The sequence below is a fragment of the Labeo rohita genome, chromosome 7 (genome assembly GCF_022985175.1).
Source record: "Labeo rohita strain BAU-BD-2019 chromosome 7, IGBB_LRoh.1.0, whole genome shotgun sequence".
Classification (NCBI taxonomy): domain Eukaryota; kingdom Metazoa; phylum Chordata; class Actinopteri; order Cypriniformes; family Cyprinidae; genus Labeo; species Labeo rohita.
Genome location: NC_066875.1, coordinates 35,243,420 through 35,265,317, shown reverse-complemented (window position 1 = coordinate 35,265,317; position 21,898 = coordinate 35,243,420). Strand labels below are relative to the sequence as shown.

Here is a 21,898-nt window from a genome sequence, read left to right as displayed (position 1 = left end):
GTTGACAAGTAGCCAATGGGCGCCGTGACCGCTGTCACGTGACTCGGGCTGAGCGCTTCCTGCGGCGGTGCAAAACAGACTGGCGATCTGAGGAACGGAGAATTGCAGTTTCTGGGTAAGTAAAGACATTTGCAAAGCCAAGTTTGCTCGGGTGGCACGTTATGACTTCTCGGTGAGGGTCTAGTCTGTATTTAGGGCTGCTTGGAGCGGACTCAGGGGTAAATGTAGCAGTTGAGAGCTGTCGTAGAGATAGGCCCGAGCTATTTCCTGGTCACAGTCCTGTGCTGGAATACATTCACAGTGTAAAAGCTCCCACGGAATCGCTAGAAGTTATAAAAGTGGACTTTTTGGGCACACGAGAAGCTTGTTTTGATGTGTAAGTCGTTATCTGTCATTATGTGTGAATGGAAGTGGCTATGTGTACATATGGGCCAGATTAATACAGCCCATAATTTTCCATCACATCATCACATAAGTTGGTGAAAGTGTGTAGCTACTTTTGTCGTGTTTGATCCGGGCATTTAAAGCCTCAGGGTGAGAGTTTTTGGAGTATGAGTGTTTTCAAGTGCAAGTACTCTTGACAGATTGATTTCATTGCTCTCTTTTTGATCTCTGAGTTAGAAGTAAATTTTCTTTAGGCAGGGGAAGAAGGCTGTAAATGTGCACCGTCATGTAAGTGCCACAACAGGCATATCATCATTATAAATAACTCTCTCTCTCTCACCCAGGCTGGTGCTGTAATCATTTACATGTCTGTCTCTGACCGCTAACCTCGTGTGCCATTCCCTCAGGTGTCCATTTGAATCTCAGAGCTTCATGTTTGCCCCACAATGACTCAGAGATCTGACCTTGTTGTGTTTTCAACATCACGGTTCATGACAGAAGTGTAATTTTAGGTTAAATAGTAATGTCAGGCTCTGAGGTGCAGATGTGGTTTGTAGGTGTTTGGTGTCAACATGAAGAAGCTTGTGGGTTTTTTAAAAGTTTGTTATACAAATAATTATTCTGTTGATTTTTTGTTAATATTAAAATTAACATCTTAGAGAAAAATGGCTAGTTGAAACGATTCATGTCCAAACAGTTATGATATTGCACAATCAAAATCAGTTTAGTCAAGTAAATATTTCTCAACATATCTGTCTCACAATGCATCACTTGACAGGATGTTCATTACCTTTCACAGCTGTGGTGTTGCTGTTTATTCACAGTATGTTTCATATTTTCCTCTCACTTCCACTCTGACACATCTGTGGTAGTTTCTGAAAAAAAATTAATGTGACTGTGAAAACAGCAACTGTGCTTCTAGAAAACATTAGTAGAATATGGCTCAGGTTTTCATGTGTCCAGCATCATTTTCCAACCATATTCTCCTCTCTGTTTTCATAGCTACCTGTTGTATTGTTCTATAATTTCAGGTTACTAAGTCTTTTCAAAGAATTCAACAATACAGATGGTCTGTAGCCAACTGACACTACTGTCCAGAATTGTTTGGTTGTAAACTTGTTTTTTGCCTTGCAGCTTTAAATATTTGTCTGTTCGTATTGCAGATTGATCTTGTGAAATCTTTTGATTTACACTACCAGTCAAAAGTTTTTGAACAGTAAGGTTTTTAATGTTATTTTAAAGAAGTCTCTTCTGCCAAGCCTGCGTTTATTTGATCCGAAGTACAGCAAAAACATTACAATTTTGAAATAGTTTTACTATTTAAAATAAGTGTTTTCTATTTGATTATATTTTAAAATGTAATTTATTCCTGTGATTTTAAAGCTGAATTTTTTGCATAATTACTCCACACGCATTTAGAAATCATTTTAATATTATGATTTGCTGCTCGGAAAACATTTATTTTTATGTTGAACAGCTGAGCAGATTTTTTTTTTTAGGTTTCTTTGATGAATAGAAAATTCAGAAGAACAGCATTTATCTGAAAAAAATCTTTTGAAACATTATAAATGTTACTTTTGATCAATTTAAAGCATCTTTGTTAAATAAAAGTATTCATTTCTATCATTAATTTCTATATTCTATTTATTTCCCCCTCCAAAAAAATTACTGACTGCAAGCTTTTGAATGGTATAGTGTATAATGTTACAAAAGCTTTTTATGTCAGACAAATGCTAATCTTTAGATTTTTATATTCATCAAAGAGTCCTGAAGAAATGTACTCAACTGTTTTAAATATTATTAATAATAATAATAATAATAAATTGTTGAACAGCAAATCAGCATATTAGAATGATTTCTGAAGGATCATGTGACACTGAAGACTGGAGTAATGATGCTGAAAATTTAGCTTTGATCACATGAATAAATAACATTTAAAAATGTATATTAAAATAGAAAGCATCTTAAATAGTAAAATATTTCACAGTATTACTGCTTCAGCTGTATTTTGGGTCAAATAAATGCAGGCTTGGTGAGCAGAAGAGACTTGTTCAAAAAACATTAAAAATCTTACTGTTCAAAATCTCTTGACTGGTAGTGTAATGGTTATCAGTACTGTTATTAATAATTAATACCATGGTTATTCATTGACTTACATATACTATTATTTAAAGGTTTAGGCAAGGATGCATTAAATTAATCAAAAGTGACAGTAAACACAGTTACAATGTTACAAAAGATTTCTGTTTCAAATAAATACTGTTCTTTTGACTTTTATATTCACCAAAGAATCCAGATGTAAAAATGATCACTTTTTCCACAAACATTGTAAGTAGCACAACTGTTTTGAATATTAATAATACGAAATCTTAACTGAGCAAAGGATCATGTGACTGAAGACTGAAGCAATTGCTGCTTTCAGCTTTGCTGTAATAAATTATATTTTAAATGTATTTAAATAGAAATCAGTTAATTTAAATTGTAATAGTATTTCGTAATGTATAATAATGTAATGGTGATCAATTAAATGTAACCTTGGTGAATATAAGAGGCTTCTTTTGAAAAAAATCTTTGAGCGAACTTTTGAATGATAGTGTACAATAGATGATTTGTTATAGTCTTTGAAGATCTGTTTGAATATGTTAAAAATTATACCATTACTGTCCAGCAAAAGCATGGTTATGAATTTTTTAGCTGTCATAGTTTCTCATTTTAAAAATGCGGATGTTACATATAAATATATATTTTATAAATATATAGTGTCTACAAAACTTAACTACTGGCCAGCAGATAAAAAAAAAAACTTTATTGTTGAGCTGAAAGAAAAATGACATGTCTCTTGTGGAGGTGGAAGAAGTGAACCCAGTGATGGCCTCGGCTCCTATAGCACCTTACAACTCCAGTCCTCTGGGGAACAGCTCCAGCCCAAACGTGAGTGAAGTCTGCATACAGACATGCTGTAATTGTGCTGTCCTTCGCCTGTAACAAAATCTTTCTCATTTTCCCCCCCTTTGCTTAACAAACTACATTATCCTGTAAGTGTGCAATGCTGTTGTAGGAGGGTTAGACTTTCGTTTTCTACATGAATTAATAATGCACTTCACTGGTATCAATAGAGCTGCCCTTTGCTCTGCTTTCCTATAGTATAAAGTAGCCATATAGATGCCATAGAGGAAGCATATGCTGCTTATTCTTCCTTTATTACCATCACTTATTTCTCATTTAAATTATTTTAAACTTTTTCCAAGACGATTTCAAATGTTTTATAAGAAAACTGCTGAAAAAGCAAATGGTGAAAATATATATATACACACACACACACTACTGATCAAAAGTAGTAAGCCTGCGTTTATTTGATCCAAAGTACAGCAAAAACAGTACAATTCTGTAATATTTTTACTAATCAAAATAACTGCTTTCTATCTGAATATATTTTAAAATGTAATTTATTCCAGTGATTATTCCAGTGATCCTATTATTATTAGGATTCTTTGATGAATAGAAAGATCCAAAGGTCAGCATTTATCTGAAATTAAAAGCTTTTGTAACATTATACACTATACCATTCAAAGGCTTGAAGTCAGTAATTTTTTATTTTTTTGGGTAGGAAATGATAGAAATAAACTTCTATATTCTGAACTTCTGAACTTTTTTCATTAAAAGAAACCTGAAAAAATTCTACTCAGCTGTTTTCAGCATCATCATCATCATCATCATCATAATAATAATAATAATAAATGTTTTTGAGCAGCAAAATAGAATATTAGAATGATCTTAAGGATCATGTGACTGGAGTAATGATGCTAAAAATTCAGCTTTGAAATCACAGGAATAAATAACATTTTAAATATATTAAAATAGAAAGCAGTTATTTTAAATAGTAAAAATATTTCATAATTTTTTCTGTACTTTGGATCAAATAAATGCAGGCTTGGTGAGCAGAAGAGACTTCTTTAAAAAAACATTACAAATCTGTTCGGAAACATTTGACTGGTAGTATATATGATTTCATTTGTATTGAATTTAGATTAGGGTTCATATAGTACAATGTAATATTGTTTTTTTTTTTTATAAATAGGGTCATGATATTAAAAAAGAAAGCTGATGTCCACGTTACTTGTCATCTATCCAGCTGACCTATTTTAAGACTAAAATGTGCACTCAGTCCAGCATAGCTATTCAGTACTTTTATAGAGTGATTAATAATACCCTTGCATACTGCATGTTGCTAAATGTGTCAAAATTGTGAAATTCAAAAGGGAACTTGTAATAGTGGTTAAAGCAAAATAGATGGTTTCCTTTAAAAAGCAGTACGCCCCTCCCTACATAAACACATGCATATGCAGTGTCTGGCTTGGCACATGTAACCTCTCTGGGCAGAGGGGATTCCAGGCAGACAGGGAGTTGGCACGTCGCTAGGGCTTGAGCCAGAAGACTGCTGTTCCATACATATGTTAGTGGAGCTGGAACACCTGGCAGGTGATAGCTAGCAGAACCCGAGTCTCCGTTTTTCCAGGGTCCCCGAGGACAGCTAGAGAGATTTTGTATAGAGAACCGTCCATCTGTCTCTCTGATTGCCTCTGTTTGTCTCTTTTATCTTAGTCAGTCCCGTTTCTTTCTTTCATTCTTTATTTCTATTCTTTATTTCTATTTCTATTCAACTAAGCCATTTGGACTTGATTTCCCAGATGACTTTGAACAATTGCAGACGAGTGTTGCAGAAAATACACACTGTACCTTTAAGATGTCTTTAACGGTGTCTCTTTTAATCCTCTTACTAGTTGGCTTTTTATTCTCCCCCTTCCTCATCTGTCCTCTTCTGTTTACCCAACTACCTCTTATTTATAACCAGGTTAGTTTCCCAGCTAGGATCACTGTATGTGTGTGTGTTTGGCTGCTCTATTTGTCATCTCGAGAACATAGGCTAAACCATTACCCAGAAACCCTTGCTTCACTCTGCCCACAGGGTTTCGACGTGCAAAACACTGAACAGCAGCAAAAGGCCGACAGAATAAACGACTACACGCAGCGAATGGCACTCTTAGCTCGCATTCCAGTTCACTAACCTTCAACTGGCAGCAGGAAAATAGCCCAGGGAAAGACAATCTGGATCCCTGATCACTCACACACACACACATAGAGCATCAGACTGGTGCTTACTGACAGAGGGTGAAAGAGGACAGTCTTCTCTTACTCTTTATTTTCCTCTCTTCACTACTTCCTCTTACTTCCCATCACTCTCTGATTTTTTTCCCCAGCGTTTTTTCCCCCTTTGATCAGATGCCATTGAGTACAGTCATGTCTGCTTAGAACTGTAGTGTATTAATGTTGCGAGTAGTGCAGAAACAGTTGTGATCATCCTTATTTGAGAGCGTTTGTGTGCATGTGAGGGATGCGCCCATGTCAACCCAATGTTCCTGCATGTGTTGACAGGCGTCCAGAGAGAGCCTGAAGATGGAGCCGCTGGCAGATGTTGCCATGCTGCCGGGAGAAGAGAGAGTGATCGGTGAGTGAGAGCATGTGTGTGTGCTTGTGGGGTTTTAGAATTAATCTTATTAGAATTATTCTTTTCGTCATACTTGTATATTTTTAAAATGCATTTTAATATTGACACTTTGAAATGTAATGTTCAAATAACTTGTAGGTTGTTAAACTGTTGATTTTAGGGTTGTTGAAGTAGTATTTAGGGCTCTGTGAAATCTGTTTTATTTGGCCCAAAGTTTTCATTTTTCTGGATTCCGTTTTTTTTTTTTCTGTTTTAATGGTTAAATAAAAAAAAAAAACAATTAAAAAGCATGTCTAATTAACTAAAATAATGGAACTCACACAATTTAACAGCGGTTTAATAAAAGTTGAATGAAAATGACATTTTAAGGCCCTGTGAAATACAATTAAAAAAAAAAAATTGATTTTATTTTTACCAAACTCTGTTTTTTCCAGTAATTTTCTGGGTTTCATGTTAATGATTTCACTAAAGGAGAAGTTCACTTCCAAAACATAAATTTACTGATAATGTACTCACCCCCTTTGACATCGAAGATGTTTGTCTTTCTTTTTTCAGTCGTAAAGAAATTATTTTTTTTTTGAGGAAAACATTTCAGGAATGTTCTCCATATAGTGGACTTCTGTGGTGCCTACGTGTTTGAACTTCCAAAATTCAGTTTAAATGCCACTTCAAAGGTCTCTAAACGATCCCAGCCGAGGAAGAAGCGTCTTATCTAGCGAAATGATCAGTTATTTTCTAAAAAGCTTTTATATATTATATATATATATATATATATATATATACACACACACATTTTTTTTTTTTTTTTTTTTTACATCTCAAATGTTAGTCTTGTCTAGCTCTGCATGTGCAATCTGGTTCAAGACAGTTAGGATAGGTCGAAAAACTCTTATCATATTTTCTCCTCCAACTTGAAAATCGTCCTACATCGCTGCAGAAGTACCTACAAAGTGAACATGTAAAGAAGATTAAACGTCCTTTACAAAAAAAGGTAAAACAGCGATGTAGGATGATTTTGATGCTCATGGCAGAAAAAAATAGTCAAAAATACTATTCATATATTTGCTACCTAACTTTAATGCACCTTTAATAATTTCACGCAAGCATTGTAAGAGATTTTATGGAATTAAATAAATGTTGAGCTTTATTTGTATTTTCCTTTCTCTTTTACTTCTCAGATAAAGAGATCATTTACATCTGCCCCTTTAATGCTGCAGTCAAAGGGAAGGTGTTCATCACCAACTACAGACTATACTTCAAGAACACTGACTCAGTAAGAGAAACTTTTGTTTTCATTTCCTAAAATGCAATGCCTTTGTTCTCTATGTGTTGATGTACAGTCATTCTGAGGCCATGTCAGGTGCTCCCCTAAAACCAGCTTATCCATTTCCGACTGGCTTTCAGTCTTTCCTCGTCAGGTTCTCCTTTAAAGGCTTGTTTGCACATTCTTTATTTTGAAATCAGTTTTGGTGTCCACTTTTAGTTAAAGCACACATTTGTTAGTCTGTATTATATGAGAAAGAAGGAGGATATGAGAGGACAGGAAGAAGGAGGGATTTCATATCACATCATATCAGAGAAAGGCTTTCATCTGGTTTCTGGCTCTGTCCTTGGTTGGCACATGGTAGCGGACACCTGCAGGCCTGTTTTGTGGACGTTTTGACCGTTGCTGGGGTCCGTTGCCATGATCTGTCATCCTGGCAAAGTGAAAGAAAGAAAAAAAGCACGAAGGTAGAGGTGCACTAAGCTGTGAAATTCAAGTGTTGATACAGTAATGGTAAACTAAACATTGACTATTTATAGTTTTGAAATCTAAGTTTTTAGTTTGATGATTAAGTGGCGTCACACAAATATGTTAGTGCACTGATTAAATGCAACCAAAGACCTTTTAACAAACTTTCTGTGACATCCTTTAGCACTTATGCGTGTGAAACGCATATAATCTTTTAATAGAATTACAAGGAACTGAAAGCATCACTTCTGAGGTGTTTATAGTACATACGTATGTGTAAGATTGTTGTCACTTCCTGTCTAAAGGATACACCCATTACCCTGGACGTTCCCTTAGGGGTCATAAGCCGTGTAGAGAAGATGGGCGGAGCCTCTAGTCGAGGAGAGAACTCGTACGGGCTTGAAATCACCTGCAAGGTATTGCTCACACCCCATAACCACTAATGTTAAGGGTTAGTTAAGGTAGTTTCACACAGTGTTTAAAACAGTTCAAGATCAAACGTTTGCATAAAAAATGTCATTTTACAAAATCATATAAAGAGGGATCATACAAAATGCATTGTTTATTTAGTACTGATGTGCATAACACTTCACATAAAAGATGTTTACATATAGTCCACAAGAGAAAATAGTAGTTGAATTTATAAAAAATAACCCCGTTCAAAAGTTTACATCCCCTTGATTCTTAATACTGTGTTGTTACCTGAATGATCCACAGCTGTTTTTTTTTTTTTTTTTTTTGTTTAGTGATCATTGTTCCTTTGTTGAGTCCCTTGTTTATACTGAACTGGGGGGTGAAAACTTTTGAACATAATGGAGATGTGTACATTTTTCTTGTTTCTTGTTTGTGTACATATTTTTTAATTTAGTACTGCCCTTTAGAAGCTACAGAAGTACTTACATGTTTCCCAGAAGGCAAAATAAGTTAAATTGACCCTTATCTTCAAATTTAAAAAGTTTTCATTCCCCCCCCACCAGCTATTAATGCATAGTGTGTCCTTCTAGAGTGTTTGAACCTTCCTTGCATATGAGTCCCTCAGTTGTCCTCAATGTGAAAAGATGGATCTTAAAAACATACAGTCTTTGTTAGAAAGGATTCAAATACACAAAAATGATGGAAACCCAAAGTATTTGTGGGACCTGAAGGATTTTTCTGAAGAATAGTGGGCAGTTTAAGTGTACAGGACAAATAAGGGACTCATGAACAACTGTCACTAAAAAAGCACAGCTATGGATCATTCAGGTAACACTGTAGTATTAAGAATCAAGGGAACGTAAACTTTTGAACTGGGTCATTCAACTATTATATTCTGTTGTGGACTATATGTAAACATCTTTTATGTGAAATATCTTATTCAGGTCAGTTACATGCATTTTGTATAATCCCTCTTATTTTGGTAAAATAATTAACATATTTCAGTGATTCTGAAAGGGGGATGCAAACTTCTGACCTCTACTGTAAACACTTGCTCCAAAAATGTTTTTGAATATTTTCTATAGATGTTAGTACCTTCATGTGATTTTTAGAGCACTTAATTACAGCTTCTGCTTTGAATGCAAACCACAATAGTATAAAAAAATGTTAGGTTAGGTTACAGCAGAACTAGCATCCCCTTTTTGTAAGTCTGATATTCTCAAAACATTTTGTGTGTGTTTGTGTGTGTATCAGGACATGAGGAACCTGCGCTTTGCTCTGAAGCAAGAAGGCCACAGTCGAAGAGACATCTTTGACATTCTTTTCAAATATGCTTTCCCACTGTCTCATGGAATGGTCAGTGTTTAACCTCATTCTCAAATGCTAATCTTTGGACTCCTTCATATTTGATTTATTAATGACGTCTGTGTATTGTATGCAGTGTGATTAAGTGTTGTTTCAACAGTTCAGCATTTCACAACAGGATTTCATCAGTAACAGAATGCATGACACTTTTCTTTCTTTGACTTTCACAGCAACTCTTTGCCTTTCTGAGTCAGGAGAAGTATGAGGAGAATGGCTGGAACGTTTATGAGCCCATGGATGAGTACAGGAGACAGGTGAGGACCAGATGCCAGGACTTGCGCTAGTTTAGAAACGGTTATGTTGCCCTTGTTCAAACAGTTCACACTCTCCATTCACTTGCAGTTATAATATAATATGTGACCCTGGACAACAAAACCAGTCCTAAGTCATTGGGGTATATTTGTAACAATAGCCAAAAATGCATTGTATGGGTCAAAATTATTGCTATGAATATGATACCAAAAATCATTAGGAAATTAAGTAAAGATCATCTTCCATGAAGATATTTAGTAAAATTCCTACTGTAAGTATATCAAAACTTAATTTTTGATTAGTAATATGCATAGCTAAGAACTTAATTTGGACAACTTTAAAGGCGATTTTCTCAATATTTAGATTTTTTTGCACCCTCAGATTCAATACATTGAATAGTTGTATCTCGGCCAAATATTGTCCTATCCTAACAAACCAGTCATACCCTTATGACTGGTTTTATGGTCCAGGGTCACATATAATAATTGCTAATGTAGTTGCATAAAATGCTGCACAGTGTACTTTTATTAAAGATTTTGTGTTGTTTTTTCTGTTCTGATTGTCAGGGTGTACCCAATAGTGAATGGAGGGTCACTTTCATCAATAAGAGCTACGAGCTGTGTGACACCTATCCCACAGTTCTTGTTGTTCCATACAAGGCCACAGAGGAAGATCTTAAAAGAGTTGCTACCTTCCGTTCCCGCTGTCGCATCCCGGTGAGCTCTTTGACAGATGATTGTGGTGTGATTTTTTTGTTTGTTTGTTTGTTTGTTTGTTTTTTTTTTTTTTTTTTTGTTGTTGTTGTTGGGAGGTTATATTGAAGCTTATGGTGTATAATGCAGGCTGTTTGGTGGAAAAGTTTAGAGAATGTCAATTTCAATTTTTGCACATAAATAAGCAGGCAATGGTTTTCAAATTTATGTACGAGTATATTTACCTTCACTTATTTACTGTGGTATGTGGTTGGATATTTATATATCTCTGTATGATGATAATGACAGAGATGCAGTAATAAAATTCTGTCCTATCCAATAATTATTTTCATGTTATGGCTAATAACCAATAAATGCCCAATAGGGCTGGGCGTTTTTTTCAGATTTTATCGAAAAAAATTATATTTAATGTAATGCTTTGCCATGGATTTATTTTTTAGAAATTGAAAAATTGCGATTTTGAATGGAAATATTACCAATCATTAGAATAAGACACTTTTTTCACAATATGCGAGTGATAACAGTAAAGAGAAATGTTTACATAGAAAAAACTAGTGCAATTAGCAGTGCAATCGAATAAGAAAACTGTGAAGAACAAATATTTCATTAGTCTATTTCATTTCATTCAGTCTACTGGTGTCATGCCTTCAATAATTTATATGAATTACCTTAATTTAAAAAAAAAAAATTTAAAGCATTTTCCTTGTATTGTTTCTTAACATAATATATAAGAAAAGTTTGTACAAGATGTAGTTGTAGTTTATACATCTTTTCTGTGAAGATATTTAATAAGTGATTTGTTTAACGTTTACATCATGTTGACAACTTCATGTGTGGTGCACTTGGAATAGAATTAAAAAATTTAAGTAGGGGGTTAATAAAGAAAAAGTTACTTGAATCATGTTGTTACATTTTCAAGTTGACTAGTTAAAAATCATAAAAAATCAAGAATCTCCCAGCCCTAATGCCCAATATTTTTTTGTCATATTGCCCCGCCCTAATGCTCAGTATTAAAGGGTGTTTATCTGCCCATCTTCTCTAAGTGGCTTGAGTCGATCCAAACCTGTAAGACCTTTGTTCATCTTCGGAACACAAATTAAGATATTTTTAAAGAAATCTTAGAGCTTTCTGACCCTGCATAGGCAGCAATGCAACTACCACGTTCAAGGCCCAAAAAGGTTAAAATAATCTATGTGACATTAACATCCGGGTTCTACATCAAAATGCTGGTTTTTGTGTCAGCTGCACCACACACAAGTGAAATTTGTTGAATAAAGTTATTTTTGATTTCTTTGCGCACAGAAATTATTCTTGTAGCTTCAGAAAATTAAGGTTCAACCACTGTCACATGGACTATTTTATCGATGTCCTTACTACCTTTCTGGGCCTTGTACGTGGCAGTCGCATTCTGTCTATGCAGGGTCAGCTCTCAGATTTCATCAAGAATATCATTATTTGTGTTCCGAAGATAAACAAAGGTCTTAATATTGGCAGATAACCATTATGGTACTGATACATATTGTTCTCCATATCTTCAATTCCACATGTTTTTTTAAATGTTTGTTGATGCCCTTACATTCTATGATGATGTGTTTCGTTCCTCTCTTAGGTGTTGTCGTGGTTCCATAAAGACAACCATGCTGTGATCACGCGGTGTAGCCAGCCATTGGTGGGAATGAGCGGCAAGCGCAACAAAGATGATGAACGTTATTTGGACCTAATCCGTGAGGCCAATGGTACTACCAAACTCACCATCTATGATGCCAGGCCTAATGTCAATGCTGTGGCAAACAAGGTATGATTATAGAGAGTTACTAATAAGTAGAACTTAGTGTCAGGTCTGACAGATTCAAATTCATCTTCAAGAAGATCTTAAGAGTCTTTGATTATGAAAACCCTCTTTGTTTACCTTATATCTAATTTATGGCCTTATCTACTGAAGGTATGGGCTGGTTTCTGTTTTCCAGTCAATCTTGGACTCTTGGTTTGTATTAGACAAACAAAACTGTTTGCTTTTGCATGAGTATGTCTTTCATTTTTGCGTGTTGCCAAACTAATTAAAGGCAAAACCAACCACAAAGTGGACCCAGAAGCGGACCACTGTGGTACTTAAAAGCTACGCTACGCTGAACACAGCTGATAGAGCATTTTGAAATGGCATTATTGATCCAGTATTTTTTCTTGCACAAAAGGTACATGAAGTGTGAAAGCAAGTGTGCAGAATTTCTCTACCTGATCACATATCTTAACCTGTACACTTCAAACCCCTTACCCTCCAGGCCACAGGAGGGGGTTACGAGGGCGACGATGCATATCAGAACGCTGAGCTGGTCTTTCTGGACATCCATAATATCCATGTCATGAGGGAGTCACTGAAAAAGTTAAAGGACATTGTCTACCCCAATGTGGAGGAGTCTCATTGGCTTTCCAGCCTGGAGTCCACCCACTGGCTAGAGCATATTAAGGTTTGTTGTTGTTTTTTTCATGCATACCAGTATGTATTATAAAACTCAACATGCTGTAATGTAACTACCTTCCTTCCTGCTTTAGCTGGTGCTATCAGGAGCCATCCAGGTGGCTGATAAGGTGTCTTCTGGGAGCTCTGTGGTGGTGCACTGCAGTGACGGCTGGGACCGCACAGCTCAGCTCACCTCTCTGGCCATGCTGATGCTGGATTCATATTACAGGAGTTTCAGGGGCTTTCAGGTGCTGCTGGAGAAGGAATGGATCAGCTTCGGACACAAGTTTGCCTCAGTGAGTCTCAAAGTCTTGTAAAACCACACATGTAGTGATTGACTTTGAGTTCTGTCAGCCATGTTATCAGGGTGACTGCTTTGATAGAGTTGATAGAGCATAAATAAGTGTAAGCTACAACTGAGTGTATTAGCTTTTGTTTTGTGTAAACAAAAAATGAATCGTTATCTCTTGGTATTTACTTTATACTGTGTGTGTGCACGTGTGTATGTGTAGAGAATCGGCCATGGAGACAAGAACCATGCAGATCAGGACAGGTCACCTATCTTTTTGCAGTTTATTGACTGCGTGTGGCAAATGACTAAACAGGTATGGATCAAATTTTCTAACCATGTGAACTCCATGCTGCTCTAAATCTGTATGACTTTCTTGTTTTTCTATACTGTGAAACACTAAAAAAGGTATTAAGGTATGCAAAATGTCTGAGCTGCTGTTTAGTCATTGTGGATGCTGATTTACACTGTGAATATATTAGCATCCACGGCATACGCTTTCGCGTGACATTCCCAATCATGTGGATTCTGATAAAAAATGACTGGATTGAGCCTGTGTGAAAATTTGTAGAACAATGGTAAATGTGATTGCAACATGCGACATTCAGCATCATTGACATTTAACTTGGTGTAAACTAGGGGTTGAATGATTTTGGGCCTGGCCAATTATCGATGCCTTTATTAAGCACTTTTCCGGTTATTGGTTATTTTTAAAACCAATTTGCCGATTAAAATAATTTAAAAATTAAAAAAAAAGAAATTTTTGTCAGACCCATTGTTATTCTTAATTTTGACATTAATTGTCATTTTTACACCGGACATATATATCGGTTCAAAATATCGGTTATCGTCTGCTTGATCTGTAATACTCGGTATCAGCATCAACAGAATAGAGGTATTTCGCAAAATGTCTGAGCTGCTGTTTAATCATTGTGGTTGCTGATTTACACTGTGAATATATCAATATCCATAGTTATACGCCTTTGCGTGAGATTAACAATCGCGTGGATTCTGATAAAAATGGCTCGATTGAGCCTGTGTGAAAATATGTAGAACAATGGTAAATGTGATCGCAACCTGTGACATTCAGCATCATTGACATTAAACCTGGCGCAAACAAGGGATTGACAGATTTTTGGCCTGGCCAATTATCACCGCCTATATTAAGCACTTTTATGGTTATCGGTCATTTTCGAATCCATTTGCCGATAAAATAATTTAAAAACATTTGAAGAAAGTTTTTGTCAGAGCCCTTGTTATTCTTAATTTTGACATTAATTGTCATTCTTACACCAGACATATATATCGGTTCAAAATATTGGTTATTGTCTGCTTGATCTGTAATAATCGGTATCAGCATCAGCAGAATAGAGGTATTTTGCAAAATGTCCTAGCTGCTGTTTAATCATTATGGATGCTGATTTACATAAAAATGACTTTATTGAGCCTGTGTGAAAATTTGTAGAACAAATTAATTGGCCTGGCCAATTATCTGCGCCTATATTAAATACTTTAATGTTTATTGGTATTGGTCATTTTAAAACCAATTTGCTGATAAAATAATTAAAAAACTTTGAAAGAGTTTTTGTCAGAGCTTTTGTTATTCTTAATTATGACATTGTCATTTTTACACCGGACATATATATCGGTTCAAAATATCGGTTATTCGGTTACTTGATCTGTAATAATCGGTATCAGCATCAGCCCCGAAAAACACATATCAGTCAACCCCTAGTGTAATCCATCTGTATGTGGCATATTTAAATATATGCAACCTTGAAGGAGATATGAATGACAAACAACTTAACAAAACAAAGCTAGCTATTTTATGTAGTCAGCAGTAGTATTTAGTACTTTATTGGAGCTTGAACATTATTATCTACTTTTATAACACTGAAAACAGCATCTCTGAATCTCTTCTTGTGTACAGCAAAAGAAACCAAATCATACAGATTTGGAATGCATTTTCTTAATGTGTTTTGTAAAATCATTTTATCCGACTAGAGTTAAATGCTTTAATGCAAGTAAATCTCTTTTATCCCTTTCTCACATCTGCAGTTCCCAACAGCGTTTGAGTTTAATGAGCGTCTCCTGGTGGTAATCTTGGATCACCTGTACAGCTGCCGTTTTGGCACTTTCCTCTACAACTGTGAGAGTGTCCGTGACAGCAATGTAAGAAATAACACACAAACAAACTTCACAAACAGTTGGTGTGTAGGTGATATAAAAGCTCGTTAATGACAGATTACCAACCTTGAATTTCCTTTCTACCCTGAATATCAGTAAAATGTTATATTTAATAATGCAGCCCATTCCAGATATAGTGGAGCCAAAACTTTTCAACCTGGAGAAAATGCTTGCTTTTTCCTTTTTTCTCATTTGTGACCCTGCACCATAAGTAGCACAGGTATATTTGTAGCAATAGCCAACAATATTTTTTTTCTTTTATGCCAAAAATCATTAGCATATTAACTAAAGAACATGTTTCATGAAGATAGTTTGTAAATTTCCTACCGTAAACGTATCAAAACTTAATTTTTGATTAGTAAAATGCATTGCTAAGAACTTCATTTGGACAACTTTAAAGGCGATTTTCTCAGTATTCTGATTTTTGCATCCTCAGATTCCAGATTTTCAAATATTGTTATATCCTAACAAACCATACATCAGTGGAAAGCTTATTTCAGCTTTCAGATGATGTATAAGTCTCGTTTTCAAAAAATTGACCCTTATGACTGGTTTTGTGGTCCAGGGTCACATTTAATAAAATCCATTTGTTTCCAGCAAATGATTGCAAGTTAATTGATTTGAGTTAAATTGGGAAATTAATATGAATTCAGATTATCTTAATATTTGTTAATTTTGTCATGATTTTTAAAAATCATTATTTCCTGGTTTAACTAGATTTAGATTTATGCTCTTACTTTTGTCCCTCACTGCATGTTCATCTATAATTATTCTGTGCCTTATGGAAACAAACAGGAACTATTAAAATGTGCTCCACTCTACCTTTCTTTTTTTACATTTATCACCCCTTTTGTCTCTGAATCTCTGAAATCCAATCTTCCTCACTGCTTATTGGAGGCCAGTTGTCATCAGTGGGATATATTGGCCTTTCCTTGCTTTCTCTCACACGCACACATTGCTTTTTATTTCTCTCTGCGCTCATTGTGTGAAGTAGAGCATGAGTAAAAGGGATGCTTCACTGACTCTCAGTCGGAGTAGAATGCACTTTGGGGAGATGAAACATTCATTCTGGTGGCCCTCTAGAGCCGTCCACCGCAACAACAATGTTAGGGAACAAAGTCCCACATTACATCTATTGCTAAGCAAAGGATTCAACACCTTACCAATGTATTCAACTGACTCTGTCTTACCAATATATTAAATCATCTGTACTTTTGTTCAAAAGACATATGTGACCCTGGAGCACAAAACCAGTTTTTTTATTGTGATACATACATTTATGAAAGCTGAACAAATAAGCTTTCCATTGATGTATGGTTTGTTATCCCATAGAAAGGAATTTTTAGCATTTTAAAATATATAATCATAGAAAATAGTTATTTTAAATTGTAATAATATTTTACAACATTACCTTGTTTACTGTACTTTTGATCAAATAATTATTTTAAATGACTGAGTGGTATTTAAACTCCTGTCATTTTATTTAACATATAATACTTAAAGGGATAGTTCACCCAAAAATGAAAATTCTGTCACCCTCTCACCCTCATGCCTTTACAAACCTGTAAGACCTTCGTTTGTCTTCAGAACAGAAATTAGGCTATGTTTGATTAAATCTGAGAGCTTTATGACCCTGCATAGACAGCAACACAACTACCATGTTCAAGGCCCAGAATGGTAGTAAGTACGTCATTAAAATAGTCTATGTGACACCAGTGGTTTAACATTAATTTTATGAAGCTATGAGAAAGCATTCTGTGCACATAGAAAACAACAACTGCACTGGTACTGTTGTAAATATGTGTTGAGGACTGACAGGGAAGAAAAGAAATTGTTTAATAAAATTGTTAGGACGAAGGTCTTACTAGTTTTGAATGGGTAATTAATGAGAGGAATTTTCATTTTTGCATGAGCTGTCGCTTTAAGATTCACTTGAAGTAATGGAGAAGTGTTTATTCAAAATGCTAACTTCCTGATTTTTTTTATTCTTTCCATTTTGTTTCACTAGAACGTTCGGGGGAAGACGGTGTCTCTGTGGTCTTTTGTCAATAGTGATACATCCTTGTACATAAACCCCTTCTACACACCCGAGTCCAGTCGTGTGCTTTACCCTGTAGCCAGCATGCGCCACCTAGAGCTTTGGGTGACTTATTACATCAGGTGGAACCCTCGCATACAACACCAGGTATCAACATACATTCACAATAAAGTTATAGCTTCTATAGCATTTTGTATGGTGATAAGCATTATTTAAACTGACTTTTTTGGGGTATATACAAACGGATGTTTGAAGGACAAAAAAAGCATGTGCATCTTTTCTGTAGTGGGTGTTTTTGCCTCTAGGTGGGATTGAGTGTTTATATATGTATGTGTGTGTGTGTCTGCACACCCAATTCAGCGGTGCAGAAAATCCTCTCTCTCCAGTTTAATTACGTCCTGACTGGCGCTGCAGTGAACTGTCACTCAGAATGTCCTTATCACCACACACACACACACACACATGCATTCTGTTACAGAGGTTTTGCAGGAGCAGCTCCAGCATTGGCATAAATAAGCATTTTACCATATTAGTCATAACAAAGATTAATGCTGTTTACCATTTACATATTAAATGCTACAAAAACAACAGAGCAGTAAAACATTCAAATGTAATGTGTACACCCCATAGTGCCACTTTTAACTATTAAACAGAACGTTATATAGATAAATACAAAATGCTTGTCTGAGAACTGGTATTCCAGCATCTTATGTGCATTTTAGCATAAAAATGTTTCATCAGATGTGATCAGTTTCCTTTATTTGAGGTTAAAAACTGTTTTTGCTGCCCTCTGGTGGCTATTTGACCCAGTTGTCTCTTTACACATGCATGTTTGTGTGTATCTGTGCATATCAGCAACAGAGTCCAGTGGAGCAGCGCTACAAGGAGCTACTTGCGATGAGGGATCAGTACCTGAAGAAACTGGAAGAGCTGAAGCTCTCGGACTCCACCCCATCCTCCACCCACTTGACAAACAGCTCCACCCCCAACGCTGCCACGCCCAATCAGCACATCACACACTTACAGACACCGTTTTGATCCCACCCGCAAACAAAAGTTTGGACATTTGTACATAGCAATAGTGATAATTACGGTAATACGATTAGTAGTGATGTCGACGATAACGAGTAACAAAACAATTATGCAATAAATCACAGTACGGCCTTCATCACGCAAAAAAAAAAAAAAAAAAAAAAAAAAAACGAAAAGAGAAGCCTTAAAGTGACAGTGCTGTTTTTTTCATGCCACATACCATGTACGGAATTATGTGTGTGTATTCCGCCACTTGGATATTAATGGTCAAGTGATGGCTGACTGAAAGCGATCGAAGAGTCGGATGGACGTATGTGATTTATGTATTGCGTTATGCGTGTTGTAAGGGTTCTAAAGTGTTTAGATCTAAAAGAAGAACATTTCTAAATGTTGAGCACTAGCAGGAGGGCATGCTGGTCTGCATGGTGTTCAGTCAATCTAGTATCAAGCAGGGTCCTCAGCCTTTGGTAGAGCAATCATTTTTATTAGTATACTTGGTTTAACGGCTTGACAAACTTAAATGGCTGACCTCAAAAGGTAAAGGAAGCAGATGTGTTGTCTAAATGTCTTATTTTTTCCTCCGTATATGTCATTCGCGGCTCAGACGAGTGTATGATATGGAGGGAAAAGGTTAACGGTAGCTTGTTGAACAGAAGCAGGGTTTTTTAAGCGAGCGACGCGGATACCTTTTTGGTGCCTTTACTCATATCTGAGGTTTTCAGGTGTATATTTTATAGAGAAACGTTGTTTTTTCTTTATGGCAGCATCAGCTAGAATAGATTGATTTCCATTCACTGTGCGTTTGAGCAACAGGTTGTTTCCAGGTTTGGAGTTCGGTTGTACCCCGTAAAATGACGCGCAGTTGCCACAGAAAGCAAATATTTTGTTTCTGATGGTGCTGACAGTATTGCTCCCAATGAGACGTAGCGTAGTCCGCAAAGTCTTTTGGGTAGGATGGAGTGGCGGTTTGATTGCGCTGTCCCAAATTCAGCCTTTTCCTGAGGAAGAGCGGTGACTGACACGGAGCGATAGAGGAGGGCTACGGTGAGCCGTTGCTCAGGGTGCCTCGGAAAACTGAACTTCTAAAGACTTTGACCTCAATGAGGATATGAAGTTTCAACCATAGTGTGTGAAGAAGACAAACAAGTTCAATAAACAAACAAACCATTTGCGGTTGGTTGTTTTTAGGGGGGAGAAAAAGACAGAATCTATTTTTTATTTTGTACAAGAACCAGAACTATGTAATTACCTCAAACAAAAGCCTATTTTACTGTTGAAAAGTTCTATTGTTGTAAAATATAATTATTTTATTCAGTGTAAAATTTGACAGTTTTATAAAAAGGAAAGTAATTAGAAAAAAATGTTTTGGTTGGTTTTGGTAATTGTAGGTAATTTGTTTGACATCCTCTTATATGTTTAATTTCTTTTCATTTTTTTTAATGGGCATTTAGGTTTTGCTTTGTAACAGATCTGAAAACGATCTGATTCTGTAGGGAATTCTTTTGTTCTCAATCCCATCGCTTGAGATTGAGTGAAGGAAAGCTGCACTCTGATTTTTTTTTTCTGACATTATCTTAAGTTAGACATAATAGTTTAGAGGGATCTATTTGTGTTTTGTATTCCTACATGTATCCTTTATTTGTTGGCCAGCTATTGTTCTGTACATAATGCTGATTAAATTAATTTAAAGAGTTCACAAGGAAACGACTGTATGCTCTTTATTGTACTTCCAGGCATTCTGATTGCATGACAGTGGGCTTTTTAAATGTTGTTTACTTTATTACAGTTGAAGTCAAAAGTTTATACACCTTGCAGAATCTGCAAAATGTTAATTAGTTTACTAAAATAAAAGAGATCATACAAAATGCATGTTTTTTTTTTTTTTTTATTACTGACTTGAATAAGATATTTCACATAAAATTTATATAGTCATATAGTCCTCAAGAGAATATAATAGTTTTATATAGAATTAATAAAAATGACCCTGTTCAAAAGTTTACATACACTTGATTCTTAATACTGTGTTTTTTGTCCTGAACAGTTAAACAGTCAATTTGAAGATCAGGGTAAATTTGTCCTTTTGGGAAACAAGTATCTTCTGTAGCTTCTGAAGGTTAGTGCTAATATATATATATATGTACACATCTTCATTCTGTTCAAAAATTTTCACCCCCCGGCTCTTAATGCATTGTGTTCCCTTCTGGAGCATGTTTCTGGACATGCATGACTGCAATGAAAATGCATACTGTAAGCACCAAAATTGATCTACTATCACAGTGATATGAAAACAACATGGTTATAGAGATGATTTTCATACAATATAAGCACAATCCTGATCTAAAAGCAAACCAATGTTTCTTCAGTTATATTAATGAGGTACATGCCTCAAGTTACAATGTATTTTTTTATTAAAAATAAAAAAATGTACAAGATCGTTATAATGTGAAATAATACAATATATCCATGTTTAAAAAAATTTATTTATTTGTATGTTCAAATGTGACTCTTCAATGTCACATGATCCTTCAGAAATCATTCTAATATGCTGCTTTGCTGCTCAATTTTTTTTTAAAATAATATTGATATTGTTAACAGTTACTTTGTTACTTTTTTATGGAAACCGTAACACATTTTTTTCATTATTCTTTGTTGAATAGAGATTTTCAAATTATAAAGCATTATAAAATGTTTAAGCTTAACCTTGAATTCTTGTGGGGGAAAAATACACCACCAGTCAAAAGTTTTTAAACAGTAAGATTTTTAATGTTTTTTTTTTAAGAAGTCTCTTCTGCTCACCAAGCCTGCATTTATTTGATCCAAAATACAGCATTACAGTAATAGTGAAATATTTTTACTATTTAAAATAACTTAAGCTTTTTATTTTAATATATTTTAAAATGTAATTTATTCTTGCTATCAAAGCTGAATTTCCAGCATCATTACTCCAGTCTTCAGTGTCACACGATCCTTCAGAAATCATTCTAATATGCTGATTTGCTGTTCAAGAAACATTTTTATTATTATTATCAATATTTAAAACAGCTGAATACATTTTTTTCAGGATTCTTCAATGAAAGGAAGATCCAAAGATCAGCATTTATCTAAAATAAAAAGCTTTTGTAACATTATACACTACACCGTTCAAAAACTTGGGAGTCAGTAATTAATTCTGTTTCAGATAAATGCTGTTTTTCTGATCTTTCTATTCATCAAAGAAACCTGAAAAAAATCTTCTCAGCTGTTTTCAACAATCATAATAATACATGTTTTTGAGCAGCAAATTAGAAGGATTTCTGAAAGATCATGTGACTGGAGTAACGATGCTAAAAACTCAGCTTTAAAATCACAAGAATAAATTATTTTTAAAATATATTAAAACAGAAAACAGTTATTTTAAATAGTAAAAATATTTCAAAATGTTGCTGTTTGTGCTGTACACTGAATTTAAAAAAAAATGCAGACATATTTAAAAACATTAAAAATCTTCCTGTTCAAACACTTTTGACCGGTAGTGTATATACATGCATA

At 35.1% G+C, this 21,898-nt stretch overlaps 1 protein-coding gene across 2 annotated transcripts; it reads left to right on the top strand.

Moving 5' to 3' along the window:
* Positions 1-28: 28 nt before the first annotated feature.
* mtm1 (myotubularin 1) lies at positions 29-18,551 on the top strand. 2 transcript variants are annotated; one of them, XM_051114106.1, is made up of 15 exons: positions 29-115; positions 3,232-3,315; positions 5,818-5,890; positions 7,069-7,163; positions 7,928-8,038; positions 9,291-9,392; positions 9,572-9,655; positions 10,220-10,369; positions 11,976-12,161; positions 12,646-12,831; positions 12,917-13,120; positions 13,337-13,429; positions 15,172-15,285; positions 17,309-17,485; positions 18,194-18,551. In XM_051114106.1, exons 2-15 carry the CDS (start codon positions 3,253-3,255, stop codon positions 18,374-18,376), a joined length of 1,821 nt encoding a protein of 606 aa, XP_050970063.1. In that variant the 5' UTR covers positions 29-115; positions 3,232-3,252; the 3' UTR covers positions 18,377-18,551. The 2 variants fall into 2 exon arrangements, with proteins under 2 accessions (XP_050970063.1, XP_050970064.1); XM_051114107.1 differs by lacking the exon at positions 3,232-3,315 and having other exon boundaries at positions 44-115.
* Positions 18,552-21,898: the final 3,347 nt, after the last annotated feature.

What these genes read in the sequence shown, in the direction of transcription:
- mtm1 (XM_051114106.1), top strand. Translation starts at nt 3,253, where the DNA reads ATGGCCTCGGCTCCTATAGCACCTTACAACTCCAGTCCTCTGGGGAAC. An exon ending in GGGAGAAGAGAGAGTGATCG is followed by an intron (nt 5,891 to 7,068) that starts GTGAGTGAGAGC and finishes TTTACTTCTCAG; the next exon opens with ATAAAGAGATCATTTACATC. An exon ending in TGTGGCAAATGACTAAACAG is followed by an intron (nt 13,430 to 15,171) that starts GTATGGATCAAA and finishes TCACATCTGCAG; the next exon opens with TTCCCAACAGCGTTTGAGTT.